At 40.5% G+C, this 25899-nt stretch overlaps 1 protein-coding gene across 4 annotated transcripts in view; it reads right to left on the bottom strand.

The window, feature by feature from the left end:
• Nucleotides 1-25899, bottom strand: part of NFKB1 (nuclear factor kappa B subunit 1) — a 60298-nt gene continuing 34399 nt past the window's right edge. For all 4 annotated transcript variants that reach the window (XM_075751519.1, XM_075751518.1, XM_075751517.1 and 1 more), the window contains exons 8-24: nt 25592-25750; nt 23524-23628; nt 21599-21690; nt 20877-21015; nt 18287-18409; nt 17099-17188; nt 15965-16156; nt 13134-13275; nt 9789-9903; nt 7571-7772; nt 6203-6372; nt 5262-5364; nt 4251-4375; nt 3342-3408; nt 2862-3034; nt 2580-2757; nt 1-886 (exon numbers count right to left, since the gene is read on the bottom strand). In XM_075751519.1, the coding sequence (XP_075607634.1) occupies nt 699-886; nt 2580-2757; nt 2862-3034; nt 3342-3408; nt 4251-4375; nt 5262-5364; nt 6203-6372; nt 7571-7772; nt 9789-9903; nt 13134-13275; nt 15965-16156; nt 17099-17188; nt 18287-18409; nt 20877-21015; nt 21599-21690; nt 23524-23628; nt 25592-25750 (2363 nt within the window). In that variant the 3' untranslated portion in view covers nt 1-698. The remainder of the gene's footprint in view (nt 887-2579; nt 2758-2861; nt 3035-3341; nt 3409-4250; nt 4376-5261; nt 5365-6202; nt 6373-7570; nt 7773-9788; nt 9904-13133; nt 13276-15964; nt 16157-17098; nt 17189-18286; nt 18410-20876; nt 21016-21598; nt 21691-23523; nt 23629-25591; nt 25751-25899) is intronic.

Below are 25899 nucleotides of genomic sequence, written 5' to 3' on the forward strand. Positions count from 1 at the left end.
TTTCATTTTGTGTTTTTATTATAAAAGTAAAATAAAAATAAGCATTTAAAAAGCACTTTTTTTTAAAAGGAACAGATATAAAAAAAAACTATTTACAAATAGGAAAATGCCAAACTTGAAATTTTTTTTGAATGAGGCACCAAAGTTAAGTTTAAATACATTATTTGAAATATACAAGAATATTTTTTTTAGGATTCTCTTTTCTCTGAGTTGTCATTGTGATTAAAGTCATGATTTTTTTCTTTACCAGCTATTTTATGAGCATTTTTCATGCAACTGTGCTGCAAAATTTATGAAGAGAGCAGCTAGACACTGTATCCTTTGATTGCTCTGTGTGCCTTACCTCTCTTTATTAAGTGAGTTGGTATTGTGCATTAAAAAGGAGTGACTTTCATCTATAAAAGAAAACCCTCACAAACCAGAAAAGCTCAGTCATTCAGTGCCCAGTCCTATATATTAATCTGGCAGTAGAGCCCTGGTTATTGTGTATGGCTTGTAAATGAATAGAATTAAATGTACTTGAGGAAGGAAGCCCTGGCTAGGAGTTGCATGGTGAAGCTGCCGTCTGTTCAGGTTCGTGTGTGGTTCCTCCAACACGCTTTTGGTTGTGAATTCACTTCCCTCTGGCCAGGATGACACCGATGTAATTTTAAATGTCACGTTTGTTCCTGTAACTGTATATTGCTATTTGAGTATTACTAGTTGGCTATATAATTGCTTTGCACTGAACTTTCATGTCCACAGCCCAGGGTCATTTTGCTGAGTGTTACTGATGACTTGCTGTTCAGAGAGTCTGAGTAAGTAAAGCTCAGTTTGCGGAAGGAGGTCTCCACTCCACTGTCACACATGCTTTCGTTGTCTTGAAATTTGCTGTTGTAAAGCTCGCCTGAGGGAGAGAGAAAAGGGAAATATATTATCGTTTGTGTTGCTTCAGTAACGTTGCTTTCAGAAAAAACCTATGGAACACAAACCAGTAAGTTAAAAGCTCTTCTATGGGAAAATAACTCCAACTTTAGATACTGTAATAGGAAAAGCTGTGCTGAATGTTTTCAGTTGACTAAGCATGTGATCTGATGCATTGCTGGCAGAAGTCGGCTGTAGTTGGAGCTTGGATGGGATGAGAAGCCTAGTGCTCTGCTGCCACTAATGCTGTCACCGCACTAGCCCGGACTCTGCTTGAGTGTGGCAGTAAGCAGGGCAGAAGGTTCTCTGGCTCTCCGATTCCTAGACTCTCTGTGAGTATACAGCTCCAGGATGAGGCTGCTAAAATTTTCTCATGTTGTTTCACTTATGGATTTATTTTTGAGACAAACACTTGAACAATTTTCATCTAGCGAGTAAGCCTGAAATACGAAGTCAGCTGCAGCTGTCATCTGCGCAAGATCCACAAAGGAGGAGTGCCTGACTGCAGCAGAACAGTATCCGAGTTGAAGGTATGACGTGGGCTCAGTGTGACTAGAACAGTGGTCAGCGTATTAGAGTTCAGTATTGTTTTTTTAAACAACTGTGTTAAAATAAATGATGTGGCACAGTCCATTCATGCTGCAAAGCAGCAGAACCCCTCTTACCCTTCAAGATCAATCTAAAGAGGCAATCTGTGTACAAGCACATTTTTGGATAGGTGTGAAAGTTCAGTCCATGACTGAACAGTTTTCTATAGACAATAAACTGGCTGGCAATGTTAGACCAGGATGGAGTGACTGTGGTGTTTCTTTTTTTTCTCCAGAAATACTTGACAGTATTTTCACATAGGGTGTAAGTTTCCACATTAGGGTGCTGGCAGGTGTTTGAACAGGGCATCAGGAAAAACCAAAGGGTTTTGTTACTTAACGTAGCCAGGCACTGTGACTATCACTGATGACTGGACTGCCTTCTCCCAGCCTCTGTTTTTGTTAGCTGAGTTCCCCTGCCCAAAATCACCACAGGACCTCCATCACTGAAAACGCTCAAAACTCAACTGGATATGACATCGGCAACCACGTGTAATGTTATACTGGCGCTGCTCTGAGGAGGTAGTTGGACTACCATGACTGCTGGGGGTCCCTTGTAACCTAAACCATCCCCAATTTCTCTGCTTAGAGATCACTGGGCCATTTTAGAGTGCCACACAGTGTGAAAAGAGAAGGGTAATACCAAAGTCCTACTGAGAAGTTTATGAACCCAAAACGTTTTGTTTATCCAGATTATGGGGGGGGGGGGGGGGGGGGGAAGTCATAAGGTAATGGCACTTGTACAGGCCTAGGAGATCACTGCCTAGTTTATCTTTTGAAACTTAGCCCCAAGTACATCCAAGGAATTACCACCAGTAAATGGCAGATGTCTGGTTTTAGAAAAGGGAGGCAATATAAGCAATACTGTAACGCAGGGCTACCGTTCAATTGGTCTGGTTTTCCCCTTTCTTCTAGCCCAACAAAATGTCTATGATGAGAAAGCTGTGCTGCACTAAAATACTTCTGAAACAGGTAAGCAGCTTGGGCACTGGATGTAAGAAACTATGCGATCTATCAGCAGTCCAAGCAGGGGGGGGGCACAATTAGAAAAATGTCTTAAAGCTCTTGATATTTTGCTGTCAGTTTTACCTGTCTCTCCGTTTGCAAAGGTGGGTGGTGACGACGATGGAAGAGCTTTTGCAGTATCGTCCTCCAGGTGAGATGGACTTTGTGAGACGGATAGTGCTTTCTTAATGATTTCAATGGCTTCTGTGTGATCCATCTGTCTCAAAGCAGCAATCAACTCCTGAACTGTACCACCAGAAACCTAAGAGAGAAGACAACAGAAGCTCATGCACTGTATCTCTGTGCAGGAGGACAATTTTCTCTACACGTCTGAGTGTTCTTCATAACTTGCTGCAGCCACATTACCTCATAGTTATCTAGCAGAGTTTTTGATGGGGAAGGGCTCAACCTGAAGGCATTATTAAGTATGCCAAGACCCAGTTTTTGTGCTAGAGTGGACCAGTTTTTGTTTGGATCGGGCAATTCCAATAGTTTGTAAAGCTGCATCTTGGAACTTTCATTCAGCTCTCTCAAATGTCCTGGGGAACAGAGAAATATGTTAGTTTATAATTATACAAATCATGCACCAGGTCATTTCTAAGCAGAAACAAAGCCAAATTAAAGAGTATTTTAGCATTTACTAATGTACTGCTGTAATACTGAAAACATACTCCTTTGTGTCCTCTTCAACGAACAAGCACGACTGTGTTAATGAATGGGTGGGAAGGTACATCTCCTCCCTTCCCAGTTCAGTTACAAGCTATTGCAGGGCAATGTCTTCTGCGAGTATGTTTTCAGTACTCGATTACTAGAGGGATATTGTAAAGTCGTCTTTATAGATGTTACCTTGTGTCAGTAAGTCCTCCGAAACCACTGCTGATTCATAAGGTTTGCCATTTAATATGTCATACACCTAAGAGAATACATTAAAGTCAGTAGTGAGAAACCTGGCTGGTGTCTATTATCTTGACAAGTCTCAGTAGTATTCTATAAAGCCCTAATTCTGTCTGTAAATGGGCAATTTTTTCTGTCCCAGGACCAGTATGACTGTAGAAGACCTGTGCAAAGCTCCCCTGAGGGAGAAATCTTGAGAAGTTAATCTCCCTTGCCCTTAAGTTCTGTCATCTGGCAACTGTTTTCAAGATACAGAGGAAGTCTGTGCAGTAAACATGTAGCAGTGGCTAAGTGAGGAGTTAATGCCTGTCTGTGACGACTAGTAATTTAAAACAAAGCCTGGGTTAGATTTTCACTTAAGGCTAATACCGCTCCCCAGCTCCAAGTGGTTAGAGATGCTACTGCTTGTACGTTACACTCACACCAAATCAAGTGCACATAATCAGCTACTAAAGCATGGACTGTGCAGCCTAATCACTGTTTGGGCAGGACACAAGAGTGTATGTTCCCTCAAGAAAATGTCCACAGTTCTGAAGAATGTGCAGCAAAGAAACCCACTAGAGCGCGTCTGGGAACATGAGCCTTCAAACACAAGCTGCCCAACCAGCTCAATACTTTTCCATAGTGAAGACTGTAGTGCAACTATTTCAGGAAGCGCCTGTTCAGTAGAAGCCATCTGTTAAGCAGAGCTTTCTTCCAGTGCTATTTCATGGGGGGTTTTGTGGCTGAATTAGTTTAATTTTTGATGGTAGATGAATAGCTTGTCACCACTGAAATAACTGTGGATGCAGTGGAAGGAGCTGGCTGAGAGATCTGGGCTATCATTTGTTATTAAGAAAAAAACCCAAATAGTCCACATACCTCACAGCTGGCTGCCATATCCAGTGGTGTCGTTCCAGGCACAATCCCTTCATCATCATCTTCATCATCTTTCACATCGTCTAGATCAAACAGTGGCTCAAAGTTCTCAGCGTGAGGATTTGCACCTGGAACAACAAGTGTGCAAAAAAATTCCTAAGAAAAGGCTTCAAGTTGCTCTTCAATAATATTTAAAATATATATTCTAAGTTCTGAATGGCAACTCAAGCTAAATTACATTTTATATTAAGTCAGCCAATGACTTCTTTAATCAACTAAAGTTAAATGCTGTCACATCTCTGTATAATGCAACTGTCCATTATAAAGAGGGGAAAAACGACAAGGAGAGGGTTAGGGCCTTACAGAAAGACACTGACTGTACCTGCTGACTTCCAGCCCCATTCTTGGCTCACACAGAGCGCAGCATGTATGTGATGAGCGATGGTGTGCTGCTGCTTTTTATAGTGTCAAAGTGTGGTTATTATTAAAAGACCAACCACAAAAGCCATAGTAATGGGAGGCCTGGACTTCTGTTTCAAAGGAGAAAAATCAGGTCTATGTACAATTGAAAAAATGTTCCAATAAATATTCAAAACTAACTCTTCCCCAGTGATAGGAAATAGGAAACACGAACAAGCTCATGTTTCAACGACTTTTTTTTTTTTTTTAAAGCAGTGCAACATTTATCCTGACGATGCAATGACATCTCTTCTCTGCTTCTTCAGCTATAAAAAACTACAAATGAAATACTCAAAAAACTTCCAAGAGTGCTTAAGAGATTTTTTTTCCCCTTGACAAACATAATTTGCTTTTTTAGCCATTAGATGGTGCTAAAGAGTAGTACAGCACCTGAAGTAGGACTTTCCTGAGGAAAACCAAACCTTCACACTTTTAACATCTGATTTCTTCTGCTCATTAAACAAGTTCACCAGCACATTCTTTTCTGCCTGCAGCCTTCTCACCTGAATTGTCCCCTGTGAAAGAAAACTCTCCAGCAAATACCTATTTTCATACCTGCTGCTTTAAGAACTGCTGCCAACTTTGTAGAGCCCCTTCCAGCTGCTATGTGAAGAGGAGTTGTCCCATCATATGTAGTGCTGTCCACATCTGCATCACCCTAAATTTTTATTGAATGACAAAAAGAAAAGTGCTACTCCTCTATACAATACAGCTGCAGAGACTCATGCCTGTATAAATATTGCTGCTGTGCAAATAAGCGCCATTCCACACCCATTTGCATAAAACCTCTAATCTTGTCTGAAAAGAAGGAATTGGAAAGTAACTACAACTGCCTGCAGGAACAGAGGGTGGTCGTGTGCGCCAGTGTTACCGCAGGAGGCACAGCATCTAAACCCAAACAGGTCAGGTAGATAAAAGCCACTTTGCATCCCATGCAATAGTTCTGCCATCTGAGTACCCGCCGCCTGTGGAGTCTGAACTGGTGCGCACAGAAATCTGCCTTCCTCCTGCTCTTCAGGAGAGCAGGCAGGCTGCGGCACATTTGTACACGGATACTGAGGAGAGCTACGGTGGTAGAATTAAGCACGCTAGGATCAAGGTGTTAAAGAGATGAGCCAAGTATTTATAGATATACACAACTATTTATCTATGCACATCTGTATTGCACATTCTGGTTCACGTGGATGAAGTGACTAACTTGTTCATGAGTAGTTTCATTGGCTGCTGGGATCACCAAGTGCAAATTAAACATGGCGTACGTGGTCAGGGTCACAAACTGAAAATGCTTAACTTGGGCAAAAGGTTCACCAGCGGCGCTGAACAAGTAACAATGAATAACATTAGCAATAATTTTGCCACTATATACCAATTAAAGTAATCAAGTCTAAACAGGAAAACAACCCCTTACTTCTATTTCTCTGAAGCACTTAAGATTTTCAAGAGTATTTAAAAACATGCAATTGAAAAGACCTGGGAGAAAGAAATTCTGCCCTTACCTCAAGCAAAAGGCAGCCTGCCAGCGGGATGTTGTCTTGTTCAACAGCTAAATGCAATGCAGTTCGGCCGGATTTTTGTTCCTGAGCATTGACATTAACTCCAGCAGCAATCAGCTGTTTGAGGCACGACATGCTATTTGCCATCACCACCATGTGAATTGCACTGAGACCTACGCAAAACAAACCCCGTCCATCAAGTGCGTTAATATTTGAAAAATACAGAATTGTAATGATTTTGAAGCGGCCGTATCTATGAGAATTGTAAAATGAATTAGTTACTGTAGTTACCTGAGCAGAAGTGACTTATTTTGCCTGTTTCTACACTATAAGACAGTGTTAATAAAAATCTTCTTTGTGCATAAATTGAAACTGGTTGTGCTATTGATGGTGAGTCAAAGCCATGAATGAAAAAAAAAAAAAAAAAAGATGAATCAGCAGGTGACAAGGTGGACCAGAAGGCAGGAGCTAAAGAGCTCACCTAAAGCATCTCTTTGCCCCAAAGGAGTAGCCTTAAAAAGAAAATCTGCATCTCAGTACTAAACAAGTAGGTACCCTGCACTGGCCCCATCTGCTACTGAGCATCTCTTCTAGAAACAGGCTGGGGAATAATTGGTATAGTTTAGTATCATCCTCCTGTAAGGTCACACTGCCCTATCACCTCAACATTATCTGCACCAGCTCAGAAAGAGAATAATAAAGCCTTGTATTTAAAAAGCAAACAAACAAAACCCAACCCCAAACAAAAAACCCTCTTTGAGGAACTTTTAACACAGTTTTCTGAATCCCATAATGATATTTTTAGGCCAGACATTTTACAGTCTACTGGAGCAGGAGTACTAAATTCAAATGACCTGTGCCACTGAAAAATGGGAAATTATGTCCTTGTGGTTATTTTATAGGCTCTAATCCTGTATGGTCACAAGCTACTACATAGGAAACTCAACACCAGGTCCAGAAATTATTTTTGAGGGGATCTCATTCACTAGAGAGGAAGAAGAAACATTTTCTTCTCTGGGGGATTTAAAGAAAAAAAAAAAAAAAAAGTGGTTGCATAAGGTATCTCAGGAGGAACACTGTGCTTGAAGTTTTGTGAGATTAAAGATAATATACAGTAACAAAAATGCAAATCCATGCTGTGTCACATGGCCATCCAATCTTTATGTTATGTTCTGTACAACCAGAAAACCTACACATCTGTGTTCTCTCATCTGTGACTGCAGGCGTACAAAAGTCAAGGACGCTACATGCAATGTGGGGAAAGATGCTATTTCCGAGGTCTGTACCTGCCTGTGTAGAAACACTGTGTTGGCAGGAATTGAGGTGCACTTGTGCAGTTAAGTGTAAAATACAGCTGTCATTTTTCCATACCTTCACCATTGGAAAGGTCGACCATCGAAGATACCTTCTCGTGCTTGAGGAGTAGACCCAAAATCTTCTCATCTCCTTCAGTAGCAGCTAAGTGTAAGACAGAATTACCATGGCGATCCAGAAGGCTGACATCTGCTCCAGCCTTCAGCAAGTCTTCTACCACCTCTGCCTGCTTTGTGATTACTGCCAGGTGCAAGGGGGTCTGGAAGTGACAGAAGCAAACCATGAGAAGATAAGCAACAGCTACATCACCCATAAAAGCTCCTAGTGTGAACCGTTACTCCACTTCAAAGCTAACAGAAATGAAAAGCTTGCGTACGTGTACACTTTCTTCCTACTGCATACTACAAATAGAGTTCCTACTTACTGGAAATGAAAGCTGCCTTGCCAGTGTTAGCAGCTGGACTTTGGGAAGAACAAAGATGTTCCCTGCTCTACAAACCAGGGCACTGACCTGGCTATTTGCGTGTTGCGGTGGAAGGGACTTGGGAAATGAGATAATGCATGTGTCCCCAGACACGGTAACCCTGCTTCCAGCTGCCCCCTAGCAAGGTCCATGCCACATAGGGAGCACATGCACTTTCCAGGGCCTGCTCAAATCCGTCTTTGGCACTGAACTACAATCTCATTTTGCTCCTGAATTGGAGGTTTGCAGTCATGGACTTAGGATTTCCTTATTCCTCCAAATGCCTGCACAGAAAAGAAGAAAAATCCCGCTGTTCTGTGCATTTGTCAAAATGCAGAACTACTGTGCGTTTACACAGTGCGTGGCTAGCTTGTTGATTCTATTTGCATGCTCTCTGTTTTTGTGCAAAGACACCTGCAGCACCAGAAGATTTCAAGTATTTCCAAAGCTTGATTGTATACTGCATTCTTGACAGTCTTGCCAATCAACAGCGTTGTGCAGAACATACTCAGAAATGTATGTATTTAAACAGTAAGCATTCCAGTAAGGTTGGGGAAATCATATTTCCAACACTAAAATAATGTAAAAATTGCACAAGATTCCATCTCCATATCATTAGCCTTGTATTAACAGAGGACTATAAAAAAAAGACTAATGCCAGCTCTGTACAATAGATTTGTCAACATATTTGCAATTAATTGCTGAATCCATAAGGTACACGTACGATTCGGCTTTCAGAGTATCTGTACAGAAGGGAAGTTCTAGCCCAAGCCTACGTTCCCTCCCACCGCTGGCTTAAGGTTTAGGCAGAAGGTAGGAATAGCTGTAGAGGTCCTGGTAGTTAAAGATTTATTTCTTGTGTGGAGCACAGCTTTGCTTCCTGTTTCTGTCAGAATTCAATTCAGAATCTTCTGCTTGCTTTCATTGGCCTCCGCACTCTAAACTCGCTTTATACAAACATAAAAACGAAATGCAAAAAAGAACAAAAAAAGTCACAATAAACTCCCTGGGACTATCTGTGTAGAATAAAAATCTGCCTTTGCTGTTCGCAGCAAAAGAAAAGACAGATGTCGGAGTGCTGCCACACGAAGTCCAGCCGGTTGCCTTCGGGACAACCGAATGGTGTGCGCAGTGGAAAAGAGATCCTTTCCTCGGCAGGTGTCCGCAGCTCTTTTTAAGGCCTGAGTTACAATACAAAAGGCTCAGACTCTGTCACAGATGAAGCTGAGGAGACAGAATTGTGCCTGGCAGTTGAGCTCTTTTCCTACTAGGTAAAAGACATGGGGATGGGTTGGGTTTTTTTGTTTTGCTATAATGGGAATCTAGAAATGAAAGGGAAATCTTGCTGCTCATGTGATAGGCACAAATGCCATCAGGGCTACAGGAAGGGCATCGTTTGTTACAGCTTCCACATGCCTATAGATAAATGATGATGCAGCAACTGACTCATGATCCTGAGTTACCCTATGTTAGACACGTCAAAAGAGCCCAGAGTTGGCACACTGTAACCCGTACCATCAGTTTAGTAACAGAGAAGCCAAATAACAAAGAAATGAACTGAAGAATTTCGTATTTTCGGCCTGTTCTACGATTAACCCACGGAGATGTTTCTGTTAACATCAAGGGGAGTTATGAACTAAACCAGAGAGAATGTGCTCTTGCTCCTCCACCACCTGACAGTACAGCATTGTGTTTCTAAACTTGTTTGCATTAGTCTGATCTGGACTCATTAAAATAAGACAGAGGGTAAGTTGTGCCAATTTCTCTTTTACTAGCTGAACAATCAACAACACATACACCACAACTGTGTACCTGATAAAGGTCGTTTCTCATGTTAATGATGTCATTGTAATTCAAGTCAGGCATCACTTCCAAGAGGTTTTTCACCAGCTCAGTATGAAGGTGGATAATTGCTAAATGAAGGACACTGAAACAAACAAAAAACCAGATGAAAAAATTCACACTATTTTCAAATTTACTATAAAAATGTTAAGGTTTTGCTGTAGATCTGATAGAATTCTAACTGATAGAAACACTTGACTATTAGAGGCCATGATTTCAGCACTAAATATCAGCACGTAAAACGAATCCCAACATTAAGAAACTAGTCAGAAGGTAACTGTGTTTGACCCTTCAATCACAAAAGCAGACTCAGGATGCTTTTGCTGGTCTTGAGCATAACTTAACTATTGGTCTAAAACTTTGGTAGCACCAAAGAATTGTTTCAGAACTTGTTAAAATCCCCAGATTCTTTTGCTGTTTTGTTTTTTTCATGTTTTAATTTATGCAGCACAGGAGCACCTCTTACTGTCAAAACCTTCCTTCAGAATTTCCACAGGCCTCTCTGCCACCAAAGCAGATTTTCCCTTGGGGGTTTCCCCAGATCTGTGGGTTTTTTCTTTCTTCGTTTTCAAACACAAAAATGACTAAGGACTTGCGCCTGGTGACTAACAGCCACAAGATTTGCAGCAGTGACCAGAGACGTCATGCCAAAGGAAAAACCTGTTTTGGGACATGAGTGACTGCGTAGCAAGACACTTCAACGACCTTTCCATGCTCTTCTCCAGAGCCAGGTCCTTCACCACCAGCCAGAGCAGCTGTACTTGCAAAACACCCCCAGGAAAAAAGTAGGTTGTGAAATCCCATCACCCCTCTCCAACAGAGCTCCATTTGTCTTGTTCCCTTGAGACTTCATTTCAAAGTCACGCCCTTCGTTTTGAAACGTGTCTTGCCAAGCCCTCCCATAACAGATGCTGGCCAACTTCTAGGCTCATCTTTTTAGCACGTTGTTGCTGGCACACAATATTAACATAGGACATGCGGTGTGTTTGTGATGCTGCTCCAGAAATACTGAATATACTCGGATCTACACTTTCATCAGAAAAATAAAAAAAAGTTCCTTGCTATTCGGGTCGTAGAGTCATCTTGAAACAGAGACCAAGAGCACCTCAAAACCAGAAGATATTTTTAAAAAGGGGAAAAAAATACGATTAAAACAAAACTCATCCTCGAAGGGCCAGTTCTATTGGTTCTGGACACTGCCATAGGTAGTACCATGGCACTTTCCTTCCTTCAGCTCTCCTGTGCTGTTCAAACAGTCCCACCACTACAGTAGGAGAACTCTTCCTCTGCTCTCAGGTAGGTGCTGCTTATTATGCTCTATCATGCTGACATTTTATTTCAAAATCTCCCTTTGGAAATAAATTTGCTCTTTTACTGCCTTTAGTTCTCTTTCCTGTAGCAAGTATTTTAATTTTACCCTGCCACGACACGTGATGCTGTAAAGACATGCTGACTGGACCGTGAACGGGCAGTCAATTCCATTTCTTAAACAATCCTACATCAAAAACATGCGTTTCAGCACCGCTGTGGAGGCAGAGTGCCGTAATACTGTCAGGCTCCTGGAGAGCGGTGGCACTGGGATAAATGCAGTAACAGCAGGTCTTACTGAGCGCCCACTGTAAATATACGCTAATCACAGATTAACGAATTTTGTCTCAAAGCCAAACACAACACAGGGTCCTGTTAAAGGTATTCTCATTCCCTACACGCTATTTTGACGAAAGATGAGCAAAGTTGTTGACAGCAACATTCTTTAAAGGCTTAAGCAAAATTTTCTATTTTTTGCCATATAATTTTAACGACTAAAGTGAAAAAAATCGGGAAATTAATTTATGAATTTTGACCTTTTTTTTTTTTAAACAGCTTCTGTGGGAGCACTGGAAGACAGTCACCAAAATTTTGCTTTGTTAAAAAGCTGCAGAGTAATTTAGATGTATTACATGCTCACAGACTAAAATCCATCCCAGGAGGAGAAAGGCAACATAAGCTTGAGCCTCACATCCTTCTAGGTACTTCTTGATTCAGGAAGAAAACACCTATTTACCATCATTCTGAAAAATACTTTGACTTTGTTGAAATGCCCTGCAAGTTGAAATCTGAGGGGCACATTACTGATATTTAAATGCAGGTCCTACTTGCTCAGTACTCCTCACTGTATTGCTCAAAGCACTAGCAGATTTTGTCGCTAGCTCCTGCCTCGTTCATATTCCTGCCTTCCCCACAGCAGACATTAGGTTGCCAATCGGAAAGCAAAGCAAGTAGCTATCTTGGATTTTGCAGTCCTTTATCAGTAATTGGAGACCTATTTTCACTGAAAGTGGAGTGAAAGTAGTAGCCTCTCGCAAAGTAATCCAACTCTGGGATTGGATTGCATGGGTGGGATAGCATGTCTCAGGCACTTGTAATTTTCTAGCTGGACACCTTAAGGCTTATATGGCTTCTACTGTCCAAAATACTGCAATTTAAGGAAACATTAAGTGATTGCAGAGGGCCTGCCCAAAGCCTGCCAGCTAAAAAGCGAGGATGTGATAACGTCACTTAGTCAAGAGATTATCTTTGCATGTGTTCAGAGCAACTTGCACTGAATTTACTTTAAGTAATTACTAATCATTAGTTCCTCTCTCTGTTTCATTCTCTGAGTCCCATAGACTCTGCATAGCTTTAGAGGAACAAAATGGATTTCTACTCCAGCTCACATTAGTGAAGGACTGATAAGCAACTATTAGCACCCAAGTCTCCACAAACATCTGTGCAATCTCTTGGAAGTCAATGGAACAGCAGAGATGTAAGCAAGAGCAAAACACCATCCAGCTTCTGGGAAGAACTTGGTGTTGGTGGGATAAAAGCAGCACGGATCCTCCAGCTACTGTTTCTACATCTCCCAGTGCATCTGTAACTTAAAGCTTCCTATGAAGACTTAAGGACTTGCATGGAATAAGAAGCAGGGCACTTTCCTTCAGCACAAAGCTGAGGATCCCCATCAACTGTGTATCACGACGCAAGCATAGCACTTCGTGCCCCATCAAGATTATAAGTAAAAAAACCAAAGGGCAAACTCACAACATGCTCAACACGCCCTCAGTGACCAGATTACTTTCTGACAGGTACTGGATCAATGAACTTTTCTGCAAATGCAACAAAAATCTCTAAATGGCAGCTGTACCTCTCCCAGACAGCACAAAGGAGAACGATATTTATTTGACTAGAGCAGTGCTGTAATCTGTGATCAGCACCCGCAGGGGACAGAACAAATTGACTACACCGTTCTGCCATTAAAAACATAACTTTCAACCCACTAAGTACAGGCCAACTTACTTGTCTCCATTGTCATCCTGGACAACAGTGAGATGGCGCTGAACAGCCAACAGCATCTTCACATCTCCAGTTACAGCATAATCAAAGAGAGCATTGCAGTGACGTTTGGCAAGCTGCATGGCCTTCTCCAGGAACAGACCATCTGCAACACAAAGTTTTTTCTTCATCAGTTTGGCTGTCGTCCTCGCAACACCACCTTCTTTTGACAGGCAATTGTGCTGTCAAAGAAATATGAAGTGCAGACCACCAAGCATTGTTTACTGACTCACTGAGACAGGTTGCTAATTACTCCTGAGAGTTAAGGATAGAGGGAATGAGTCCCTTGGAAGAAATACTAGGTGCATGCTGAGCATTCAGGCAGGAGAAATCCTAAGAACAGTCAAACTCTGGAAGCTACCTTTAGTTTGAGTGGCACCGAATTAATTGCATTGATGTGCACTTGGGTGTAATGAGACAAAAGGAGCAGGAACTTGGATTTGCTTAGATACAAACGACATCTTAAGTGCTCTGTGGACAAGAGTCCTTAAAGAACCTCCTGTGCAGTTCTGAGTAGTTTAGACTTGAGGAAACTGAGGCACAAGAGGCCTAAGTGACCTGTCAAATATTGCACAAAACTCATGTAAAAGCTATGGAATAAATGCAGGGCTTTGTGCCCCCTCTCCAACTTGAACCATGCAGTCTCTCCTGCTTTACAGCAGGGGCACAGAGAGTCTGTTCACCTGTTTGAAACATTCCAGTGTTTACAATGCTTAGTATTTGTAGTATCCTGATTTTAGATTCATAAAATGTGTAACCACTGAGATTTCAAAAAGCAGAATTTGTCACAGTGGGAAGGCAAAAGGGAGAAAGGGGAGGAAAGAAACTCATTTGTGGAAAAAAAAATCACTCTGGCTGCTCTGTTAATACCTTTGTGGTTCCATATCAGCAAGAAACTAGCGAAAATGAAACAGATGAACTTTCAAACCACAGTCATCATTCTGGGAAGCAGTATCATCTGAAACCAACCTGTACTTTGAACAGTTTCATGTTTCTATAAAGCCTTGCAAGTTTAGAAATTACTAACAGCAAACAAGTAAAACAGACTTTGTCATTTAAAGCACACAAGGGGAGAGCACACCCAGGATTTCAGGCATTTAGACTGGGTCAGAAGTGTATCCCTGATGAACGTGAATACATCATTTCTGTAAGTCAAAGACTTACTCAGCTATCCATGAAGCTTATTGTTCTAGCCAATACAGCACTGTGGTTCCTATACTATACGCCTAGGCTGATATATTTACATTTACTATTTACCTCTTAACATTAAATAATAGCATTAAATGGATGTTATGTTTAGCATATATATATATATTTTTTTTTTTTTCCCAGGTAAACAGCATTAAGCAGTTCAGTCTTTTCTCATTATAGATATTTCCAAAGTCCAAAAAGCTGGATGCTGAACCTCCCTGGTTTCCCATATCAAGCACACAGAAAAGATATCCTTCAAAATTCTACAAGATAACATCTTTTAGTCTAATAACCAAATGTTCTAACCTGCAATAGCAATTTCATGGAGCCTGTTCTTCTGCATCTATTCTTCATATAACCTGGAGCTTGAAATTGCCTCTTTTCATGCCATTATGATAAAGAAAAGAAACAGTCAGCTTCCTGCCTACAGTGTTCATTACTTGGAAATCAGGTCAACAATTCAGGCCCCTCCTTGGTAACTGCTAAATGGACATTATTATTTCTTCACATATTAACAAAAGATATTTCTCTCTGAATCAGTCATGGGATTTATCACAACCAGAAATGCAAACAGCAAATTCTTCAGCTTTTCTCAGGAGCATCGTCTGTTTCTCAGATCACAAGAAGCTACACCTTGGAGGTTTTTACAACTACAACCGATCTACTACATGACTTTGGTTTCCCAAGGCACAGTTTCTAGTGCTGTTAATAGCAAGTGTCACACAGGGCTGATACAAGATAACGTGCCCTCTCCCTGACCAAGGAGGGAACGACAAAAGTGGTCTGGATCACATTGCCCGTGGTAAAAGCCAAGAACAAAAAATTCCTTCCTGCTCAATTTGTAACCCTACCATGTCTCTCTAGTCAAACTGTTGGTTTTTTAATTTTATGAGAAACATGATTACTCAAATCCTTTAAAAAAGTGACCAACAACTCTTTTAAAAAACAATCCAGGAAAAGGAAGTCTTAATGTCTGGGAAAAGGGTGATTTGTAGCCTTCATATATTTTGCAACTCTACTGCTAAATCATTTCTACTGACTACTTTTGCCTTACTCCCCTCTTGTTCACCAGTTTGATGTATAAGACTTTGCTACCCAACAGTGTTATTTTACCATGTATTTGTCACATGGGAATTTACATTTTAAATTCAAACCTTTTAACACTACTTTGCATGCAATTTAACAGTAGAATTGCAGGGAAGAACTACTGCAACAATCTATTTACTCATCCATTAAAGCCTATCAAATATCAAAAGCCAAGTCAACTGCTGAATTGTATTTCATGTATCTCCATTGCTTTCAGTGTTCCTCATATGGGTTTATTATAAAGGAATGTTAAACGTGCCCAGCAGGCTAAGCTATCTCTTCTCCTTGCATGACAAGCAGAAGCTCAGTTGCCCAGCGGCAGTATAAAGGTGGAAGATTATCTACTATGGGGAGGGACCTTAGATTTGGGGGAATGGAATTCCTCCTGCTCCCTCCAGGAGGCATTATCGTATTTTTAAAACAGCAAGCAGAGGTTTATGGAGTTTCCAGGCCTTTAACACCAGCTTTGCCCATACTGCAGTTTGATCTACCCTAAATAGATTTTCTTTCTCACTTACCCTGCCACCTGCAATCTGCTTCATTTACTTCTGTTTTACAGGAAGAAGCATCCTCCTTCTCCTCATTATCACCAGAGGTTCTGCACTCATTCTTCTCCATAGTTTCTACTTTCACATCATGTTTTGTGTCCCACTTGTCACTTTCTTTATCAGACCTCTTCCCATCTTGTTCAGCTGTGCTATTTGATAGTCCTTCAAACAAAAGTTAGTATCATTAGTATCCAACACTGTTGGTTTTTTTATGCAAGTGATAAGCTCAACTAGCCGTAACCAAATCCTAAAGAACTCAATACAAAAATTTACTTTGACATAGGTGTTACCAGTAAACACTCATGAATCATAATAGTTCAGATGCGTACCCACAGGGACAGACATAGCAATGTATACAACTTGCTCTAAAGTGATGTTATGTTTTTGACAGCTTCTGTTTTAAAGATAAACTCTTACATGTAACAACAGATATACCTCTCTCTCTCTTTCTATGGTACAAGAACTCAAGTCTGAAGTATTCCCAGGTAATCTAGCAGAATTACTTAGATTCACTTTTGGTTTTCTGACAGCAAATTCATCCCTGACACTTTGAAAATAACTACAGAGTATTCAACATGTAGATTTGAAATTACTTCCCTATATTAGGAAGCCAAGAATGCCCTTATTAACTTCATCTTTTCCATTGACTTCCATGTTGTCTCTCTGGGCTACTGTGTAGTACCAGACTGTGGCAACAAAGGAAGATACCTCTTCGCTGGTCTAGTCCTTGGGTCACCTGTAATCAGTATGTTCAAGCAAGAGAAAGGGCTGTTGCTCAAAGCATACACTGAACAGAGAAGCACATGGAGGGGTTTTGGTGACTGCTTCTCAGTCTGCTGCTACTGCTTAGCAGTAAAAAGGAATGTGCACACAGCTTTTTAAGGTAGGCCTGGAGAGAATCAAATCAAAGCTGAGCAGTATAATCTGCACAAACCCTTCTGCTGCCAGAGAGTTCTAGAAAAGAAACTGATTCGGGGGTGGGGGGAATAGCCTGCCCCAGCACACTTAGCTAGACCTGCATGACGCTTCAGCTCATACTGTAGAAGAATATAAAGATGGTCAAACTCAATTCAACTGTTGCAAGAACAACATTTTTACTGTTACCATGTTTCATTCCAGCATTAGACTTTGTTGTGCCAGGGTGGAAATGCATCCCTCCAAAAGCAGTGTATCCATATGAAGGATAACTGAACCCTAAAGAAAGGAAAAAATATTAAGAATTAATAGAATTATGCCTTAAAGGAATGGAAACACCACCTGCAAGAACACTGAGCCTAAAGAACTGGAATTTTGTTTTCTAAATACCTTCTGCTTTATTCCATCCAATTAAAATAAATTTTTCAGACTGAATGTGAACTCTGCCCCATCCCTTCAAAAATCCAAAGAAATTCAAGATGGTTGGCTAGTGACACCCTCTATCCCAACATCTGTAAGGCCACACAAATGTATTAGCACTAGCATGCTTCATCTAAAACTCAACGAAGGCTTCACAAGCTACATCTATGCTTTTGAATTTCTGTGATTACAACAGATTTACATTCTAGTGTTACATTATAGACATGCTGCTAGCAACGCATGCAACAATTTGAAAACTGCTGCTCTGTCCCTTGCTCTAGAAAAAAAGGGTTGCAAAGATATTGTAGTTCAGATGACATTTGCTGATCTACAGGTTTTTAATGCTCTGCTGCAAGAAGCAAAGCAATGGTCTTATGATCCTGCATCTCAGATATGCTCTGGCCTCAACAGATAGAGCACAGTAGAAAACTGACTAAATAGCATAGCAAATTTCTTCTTCATAGTTCTTTGCACTAACACGTTAATTTGCCAAATTCCACTCCTGGTCTCAGAAATAATTAAGAACCTGTTTAATTTTAAGCACCCAAGATGGTACTTAGCTGAGCTGTCTCATGAATTTCAGTGCCCTTGAGGCCCTAGGAAGCAACAAAGCTAAGGTATAATGGATTCCTGACTTGGGACTCCGTCAACTAGACAGGTGTTATCTGTGACTTAAAGCTATAAGGAAGAAAAAAAAAAGTCACCATGAGCCTTATATCCAAGTAGGAAGGCAAAGGAGCTGAGGAAAACTTCAGAAAACAAGGAGATACTTGACTGAAATGAGCAACACTGGTATAAAGACCAGAGAGTCAGGTCTTATCTGACCTGATGAAATCCTCAACCCATTTTAAAATGAAGGAGAAGAAATCCTCAACCCATTTTAAAAATCAGAATAAACACCTGTCCTGCTCTCAGAGTAGAACCCCTTCCCCTCTTCGCCCCCAAGTGCTGCCTTACCAGAGCCAGCACCGCCACCTCCCCCTCCATACATGCCACCGCCTCCTGCACCACTGCCTCCACCATAGCCATCAGAGAAGTTTGGCATGAGCTTCTGTCGTTTCCTTTGCACTTCTTCTTTATCTGGGTTAGAAGGAACAGATGGGATAAGGAGTCACCCTTACTGGCGGCCACACACAGAATAGGATGTGCATACAGAAAGCATTACTGAATTTTACTAGTTTATAAAGGAAAATGCAGAGCGCTGTAGAACAGTCAACTCTCTGCTAGCTCCGAATAACAGAACAACTTTGTATGTAATGGAGCAGTTAGCATCCCTCTGAGAAACAAGCTGGTGTCAAGACCCCAGCCAGACCAACAGCATCGCTCGGGCCCTCACGGTCTCTTCAGTTATGTCAGGTGCCTTGTGCTCAGACTGGGAGGGAACTGTGCAGAGATATCTTAGGGGACTCGGTTTTCTTCAAAAGTGTCTCATGTACTTAGAGCCCTGGAAATCAGTGGTCTCAAAATTCCTCTACGTCTAAGCCAAGTCACAAACCTAGCACAAGCGCACCAAACCACAAACTTGTTCAAGAAAATTTGCCTTTGGGGAATATAAGCGCAGGCTCCTCTACTAAGCAAATCTACTTCAGAAATGAACCCTTATCAAAGGGTCAGCACATCACAAGGCACTTTGATTTCCAATAGTGCAGAGTACCTGCAGTGCCCACTGAACTTTTGTTTAAGGGTAAGGATGGGAAGAAATGTTGAAAACAAGTTTGCTTGAAATTTACTTAAAATATCAGAAAAGTCACCAGAATAAAGATAGCTTATTTTCAGGCAGGACATAATACTGTCAAACCATGCTGAGCAGCAGTAGAAAAAAAGCCTAAATATTTTATGGTGTAAGTAATACTTAGCCCCCCTGGAAAGCAAACCACAAAGATTTAAAAGAAGTATCCCAGTGACTGGGGAAAGTGAAAATGTCATGACAAGAACTACAAAAATAGGGATACAAACATTACAGGGGTTAAAATCCAGTAGAACTTTTGAGGAAAGAACAAAATATCCTTCCTTCATTGAACAATCTAGTAGTTTTCAACAGCCATGACAAAAAAATTTCATGCACAGGCACATCAGTCAGCACAACAAATGAGACAGCTGAATATATGAAACAGTATACTGAAAAGTACAAGTGCATTATTTCCAGGCATACATGATCTGTAAGTATGTATGCATGCATGCACCAGGCATACTCACACTGATGAGGAGAGAAAACTCTAGAGAGCAATCTAGTCAGACAAACAAACAAAAATCCACATACACACATCTAAGTTTGTGTGAACACTTGCAACAAGGGGAAAAAACAGTCCCTAAATGGTAATTGCATGATTAGATTGTGTAAGGGATCCAAAAATGCACATAGCAATATTGAATTAATTTTACTCCATTAAGAGGCACATAAAAGAGGTTTGCTTCAAATCTGGCAACTTTGCTCTGCAGTTGTACATTTCACTTTCCATGAAACTTGTGCAGGAAATTCCTGAAATCATTACTGATAAGCATAAACTGCAAGTTTTTGTGATAGCATAAACTGTGATAAGCATAAACTGCAAGTTTTTGTGATTGCATGCTTTCCGCTATTTTATTATAATAGGTATAAAGTAGATTCACTTGGACATCAACCACCACCTCTCTCTCCTCAGCTGTCCTTACTCCATTACCACTGATGCACACATATTTTAGAGAGTTTGACAGGGTATTGATTTCAACACAGCTCTAAGTTAGGCACTGAAAATGCACAAGATTAGAACTTAATAGCATAACCTGCAGGCAAGTAAACTGTTAAACAGAAAGATTACTGTCTTAGTACAATGAAACACCGATTCTGACTTGGGCCTCAAGGCATTTCCGTATCATTAACATTACTGATCTTTAAAATCATGATTGCTGCTGCCATTCACATCAAACATTTCAAATGTAGTCTTTAAAGGGCACAGATCTGCTAGTTAAACTTCTTTTCACTAACAACTTAGGAAGCAGGTCTGATGCCATTCTACTTCTGCTAAGTGACTAACATTTTAACACAAGAGATTGAAACAGCACTTTACATGCTCTCAAGAAGTGTCTTGGGCTTACTTAACGAGTACAGGCAATTGGAAAATTCAAAAACACCAGTGAAATTGAGAGCTGTGATGGTAAAAGGAGAGAACTGCAAAATACGTACTTCTTCCGCCAGACACCAACCAGTCTTCGGTTTAAGGTTTCAGAAGAAAGCACTGACAGTAAAATGTCCTCAGATACTCTTTTGCAGAAACTCAGAGGAAGAGAGTGCCATCTACTGTATGGACAGGCATGTGTGCATATAGGAAACTTGCAGGGAGTAAGCCTTACTAGGAAAATATTCATGGATTTACTGCCTACCAGTCCAACAAAAAGCCTACAAACCCATTACAGAGCTACCACTTTTCATATTAGCTCTGCACAAACCAAAGAGGCAAATACCCTATTTTCTAAAAACAGCAACTACAAAAACAAGTCCTATCTTATTAAAAGCATTTCTAGAGACCCTGCAGTTTCTGTTTCCAATATATAAAACAGGTTTAATTACCTTTGATTTCCGGATAGTAAAGAAAAGGCTTTGGTTCGCTTGTTTCTAGATCAGATTTCCGACGCAGCTGTACAAATACAGATGCTGGCTTTGTGATATTGACATCTCGATACTTGGGTGTTTTGAACACAATAGCAAACTGCGAAGGAAACAATGATAAGCACATCATGGGTTTTGACAACTTTGCTTTTACCTTTGTGTTATTTTGTAGGAGTTGATTCATGGCTTATGAGGCAAAAATTCTTTGCAAAAAGCTGCTACAATAATAAACTTGATTTTAGTTTTCAGTTGCACTTTTCAGTCAGAGTCCTAAAGCCTTTCAGGAAAGGCAGAACTGACACGCAAAGTATCACGACATCACCTATGTTTGTGTACACATTGTGTGTCCCTTCACCATTGAGCATCTGTTCTGTAGCTTTCTCAGTGTCTTCACAGGAGCTCTGAGAGCTTTTTATATATCCTATCCCAATTTACACTGGTGCATGTTAAAGCAATGGGTCCATCTCCCAATTTCCTCGCACCGTATTCCTAACCTGCCTAGTTACCTAATGTATGCCTTTAAAGAGCGGTTAAGGTCATATTATTATTATTAGGAAGTAACCAACAAAAGAAGAGGTTAGTATGGGATACATATACTTCCACCTAATTTACTAATTATAACACAATCCTAGTTTACAGAGATGAGAAAATCATTAACAAGTGACAAATGCTCTGTTACTTACCTGTCTATGTACATCTGTAGGAGAAAAGTCTCCAAAGCCTTCCCATACACTACCATTCTCATCCTCTTCATAGAAACGTATCTGAATATCATCTGCAAAGAGTGAAAGAGACACTCTTTGGGGTGTTTCTGCATTTGTTTAACCTTTGGCTAAGTTTATTTCAGATAAAAAACAAAACAGTTACATTTTGGCTAGATGGTAATATTACAGGAATAATACCTGAATTACCTTTACCCATTTTATGAAAACATCATAAATAGCCTATATTTTACATCAGTTTTAGACCAGTCTAATTCTAATGACTTCACTGAAGTTGCTCTCAGTAAAAGGAGAACTATGTTGACTACCTCTTCCTATTCTAGGGCTATAAAACATTCCAGAGCTTTATTTGGAACAAACATGTAAGGAGGGGAGAACTTGAAGTGTGAAACGTAGAAACCACCCTCTCTCCTTCAACGGTTTCAGTTCAAAAAAACTGTAGCAAAACCTGAAGTGCCACAGTTCAAGTTCCGCTTACTGCTGGCAGAGTGCCACTTTGGAGCTGCAGCTCAGAGAGACGGCAAGGGTGTGAGCGAGCAGCATGTCCCTCGCCCCTCAAACACAGCAAGGGCCAGAAACATGCTCCTCTAAACAAATTTTCTTTCATTCTCTTTGTATTTATTTATTTATATTTTTAGGAGAAGCCAGGAAATATCACACTAGCATATTCCTTCCCCAGCACTCCTGGTGAGAAAAAAAACCCCTAGAAAAAGCCTATTCTCTCTTAGGGTTACTGATGTAGGACAGGCTTTTGGAGCAGACAGACTCCTTCCTCTGATCCACCACCTGCTAGTCTCAAGACTGAACCACCACTTCCAGTCCTGCTGTCCTGCATGCTCAGGTTCCTTCAGGCAGGAGGTTTCTGAGAGCAATGAGGTCAGGGGAAACCCCAATCCAGCTGAGGGGAAACCCCACCTCAGGGCTTCCACTGAGTCAGACATTTATTTATTTATTTTGTGCACATGAGTTATGTTTCATGTCAATCCTGACAGCAGAGGGTACATACACTACCGAAGGAAAATAGTTTTTTCAAGGGCCCAAAAGCCCTCTCTCTTTCCTGAGTGGTAGAAGAATATTTTCAAGAAAGAGAGGTGGAAAAGGACAGCCTGTATTAACGGAAAACATCAACGAGATTTTATCAGCATGTGCAGGGACTGATTCCAAACAAGTGAGAACAGGGCACCCGCTCCACTATGCAATCTACACCATGGACTCCCAGGTATTACCTACAGCTGAAAAATTCAAAGGATTTCCCTCACTCCCATTTTTTTCTTTTTAGTTTAGCCCCAGAACTACAACCAACCACGTTAACCATTATCTTCCTAGCCAAAATCAAAGCATCCAAATTCACACTGTCCAATCCTGACACATTCCTAGCCATGAGCAGAGTTTATCGAAATGAGACTGTGAGAAGTATCTGTTTAGACCGAGTAATCTCTACTATTAGCATATACATAAAAATGAAGTTACTAGCACCAGTGCTGAATATATTCAGTTCCCTTCGGTGGTTAATATGAGAATGCTCATACTTACTCTTTATAATCAGGAACTTAATAATAAATCAGAAACTTTAGAATAATTCAGAGCAGGTGTTGGTTAATGGAGTCAAACCACCCAGGACCCACCACCCACAAAAACCCCAGAACATGGGCAAGGGCAGAAATTTGAGAACAACAAAGATGATCATATGGTCTCTGTAGAGGCAACAAGCTGAATTTGCTTTGCAACCGACTATTTTGATTTATTCATTTTCTGGACAGCTGGCCTGACTTCTGGAAAGGCCGAGTGCTGCGCTATCGGAGCAGGAGATTGCTAAAGCAGCACAGCAAGCTTCATGTGTACTCCAGATGAAAATCCTGGCATGCCTTACAATACTCAGGACTTACCTTTCTGAACCTTGTCACAGAGAAGGTAAATCTCTTCCCCTCCTGTTACACACCCTGCTGTCCTGTCCATTCTTACAATTTTTAAGTTGGAGGCATTGGGAGCTTCTATTGAAAGGAAAAAATAAAAAAACCCCATGCTTACCTTTGTAACAGTTTTAGATTTTTTAAAAAAACAATACAACCAAGCACAACACAGAAATGCAATTAAAAGACAAACCTCCAATACAACTTACCTAAATTTGCCTATGTTTTTTTAAACATGAATAAATCAACAGTTTTTCATCTGAAAGGCATAACCTTGTATTCTTTAAGCTTTGATTGAACTGTGAACTATAAAATAAGGCACTGGCCATTCCAGCACAATTATTGAGTAGCAGAGCAGTGAACTGCATCCAGCACTCCGCACTAGTACTAACTTTGTGACGAGTGCATTGCAATAGAACATAATTTTTTCTTCCCTGCTTTCTTGACAGCACGACACTCTTCAGAGCTGTTCCCTGTAGCTCACTCTTTGAATGCAATATGCAATGTTTTGCTTTACACTCTGGCTTACTTGAAAGCATTGTCAGTCCTTGGCCAACATACTGGACTGTGATCAGAAAGCCCACCTCCATGGATCTTAGTAGAGGCATCAATGGATACCAATTGGTCCTCGAGACAGAACTATCATCTGATAAGTAAAAGCTGCAGTGACAGACAGTTATGCTACCACAAGCTGTCTTGCCTCTGTAGAATAGGCTTGAATGGTGCTGATGAAGAGTATTAGAAAAAAACAAAAACCAAGAAAAATATTTTGGAGCTAACAACCAAGAATTTACCTTGGGAGCTCAGAAACTAGTAACTGACCTCTATGTAGCAACTTAAAACAGCAGAAACATGCATACAAAATTTCCCCTCCATTCATCTCCTTCATTGGAGTCAAAATTTTGATGGTCAGACTCACTTCAATTGTTTTTATATGTATGGCTTGATACATGCTCTACCTCTGTTGATGCTTTGTCCTTCTCTTTGCTTTACAAATAATCTCTATCATTATGCAGGTGTGATAGAGTAATGAAAACAAATGGAATCTGTAATCGTTTCTAATGAAAAATCAGGATTCCTTAAAGACACTGCTTGGTAAATCACCTCAGCCTCCAGATGAAAAGATTGTGTTTTCTCATCCAGAAAGCACAGGTCACGTGCCATAAGAAGAGCAGACATCACTTTTTTTCATTCAGTGAATATATGCAAAATGGCTGTGCTACATCACTACATTTCCCAATTAAAAGCAAGCAACAGACGATACTAAAACAATTGCATTTAATACCTTTTCATCTAGACTTTGTTCTTAAAAGGCGATGATATGGACATGACTGTTGCGCAAAGTTAAAAAATGGTACTTTTTCTGAGTCATTGCAGCATAACTATCAGGAACATGGTAATCCACAGCTACAGGGAGGAAAACTCAGGCAGCAGAAAGGGTTCAGATAAGATGAGTAAGTATAATTGAAAAGTACAACAGAAAACATGAAGTGAAAAGATACACTTAGAAAAAAGACAGAGAGATGTAACAGAAGTATAAAAAATACCGACAGGTCTAAAGGAAATGGATTGAGAACTCTGGTTGTGTTAATCTTAGAAAACAAGGACAAGCAGACAGCCAGCAAAAACTGAAAGGTGTCAAATTCTCAACAGGATTGAAGCAAAGTAATTTTTCCCTCACATCTTGTGGGACAAGGCTTTGTCACAGAAGGCAACTGAAAACTGCAAAATTCAAGTACTTCTTATGAACGTAACAAGAATTTACAAAATCCTCATACTAAAAGTGGCAGGATTAAACATGCTAAGAGCAAAATAAAATCTTCCTTCATAGCTTACATCACTATCTATTAAAAACCAGAATGACACCATGTCTACTTGGATAGACATGGGGCCAATTATCCACAGGCTACTTACTTGTTATTGATCAAATAACAGGCAAGCAGCAGGATGAGGTGAGTCTACGTTTAGCGGTACCTACATACCATTTTTGTATGTACAAAAGCTCACCCCTTATTAAAAAATAATTAAAGCCAAATATACTTACTGCTGTCATAGATTGCATCTGATATAACAGGATCAAGTTTCCGTGTGAAACTACCATTACTGTCAGGGAGAAAGGCTGTAAACATAAGGCGCACCACACTGAGATCCATTTCTTTAGTCTGCTGTACTGCTGCCTGGCGAATAATTTCTCTTTCTCGTTCTGGAACCAATAAGTAGACAGATGAATTAGCACAAGGGGTAGGGGATCCATAATGAAACAGAGAGAGCATTTCCAAACGTTACTATCAAAAGGCAGCAATAGCGAAGAAACGTTTTCCTTTTTGTTTAGCATCCATCAGCTTCTCTCTT

The sequence above is a fragment of the Balearica regulorum genome, chromosome 4 (assembly GCF_011004875.1).
Source record: "Balearica regulorum gibbericeps isolate bBalReg1 chromosome 4, bBalReg1.pri, whole genome shotgun sequence".
Lineage (NCBI taxonomy): Eukaryota > Metazoa > Chordata > Aves > Gruiformes > Gruidae > Balearica > Balearica regulorum.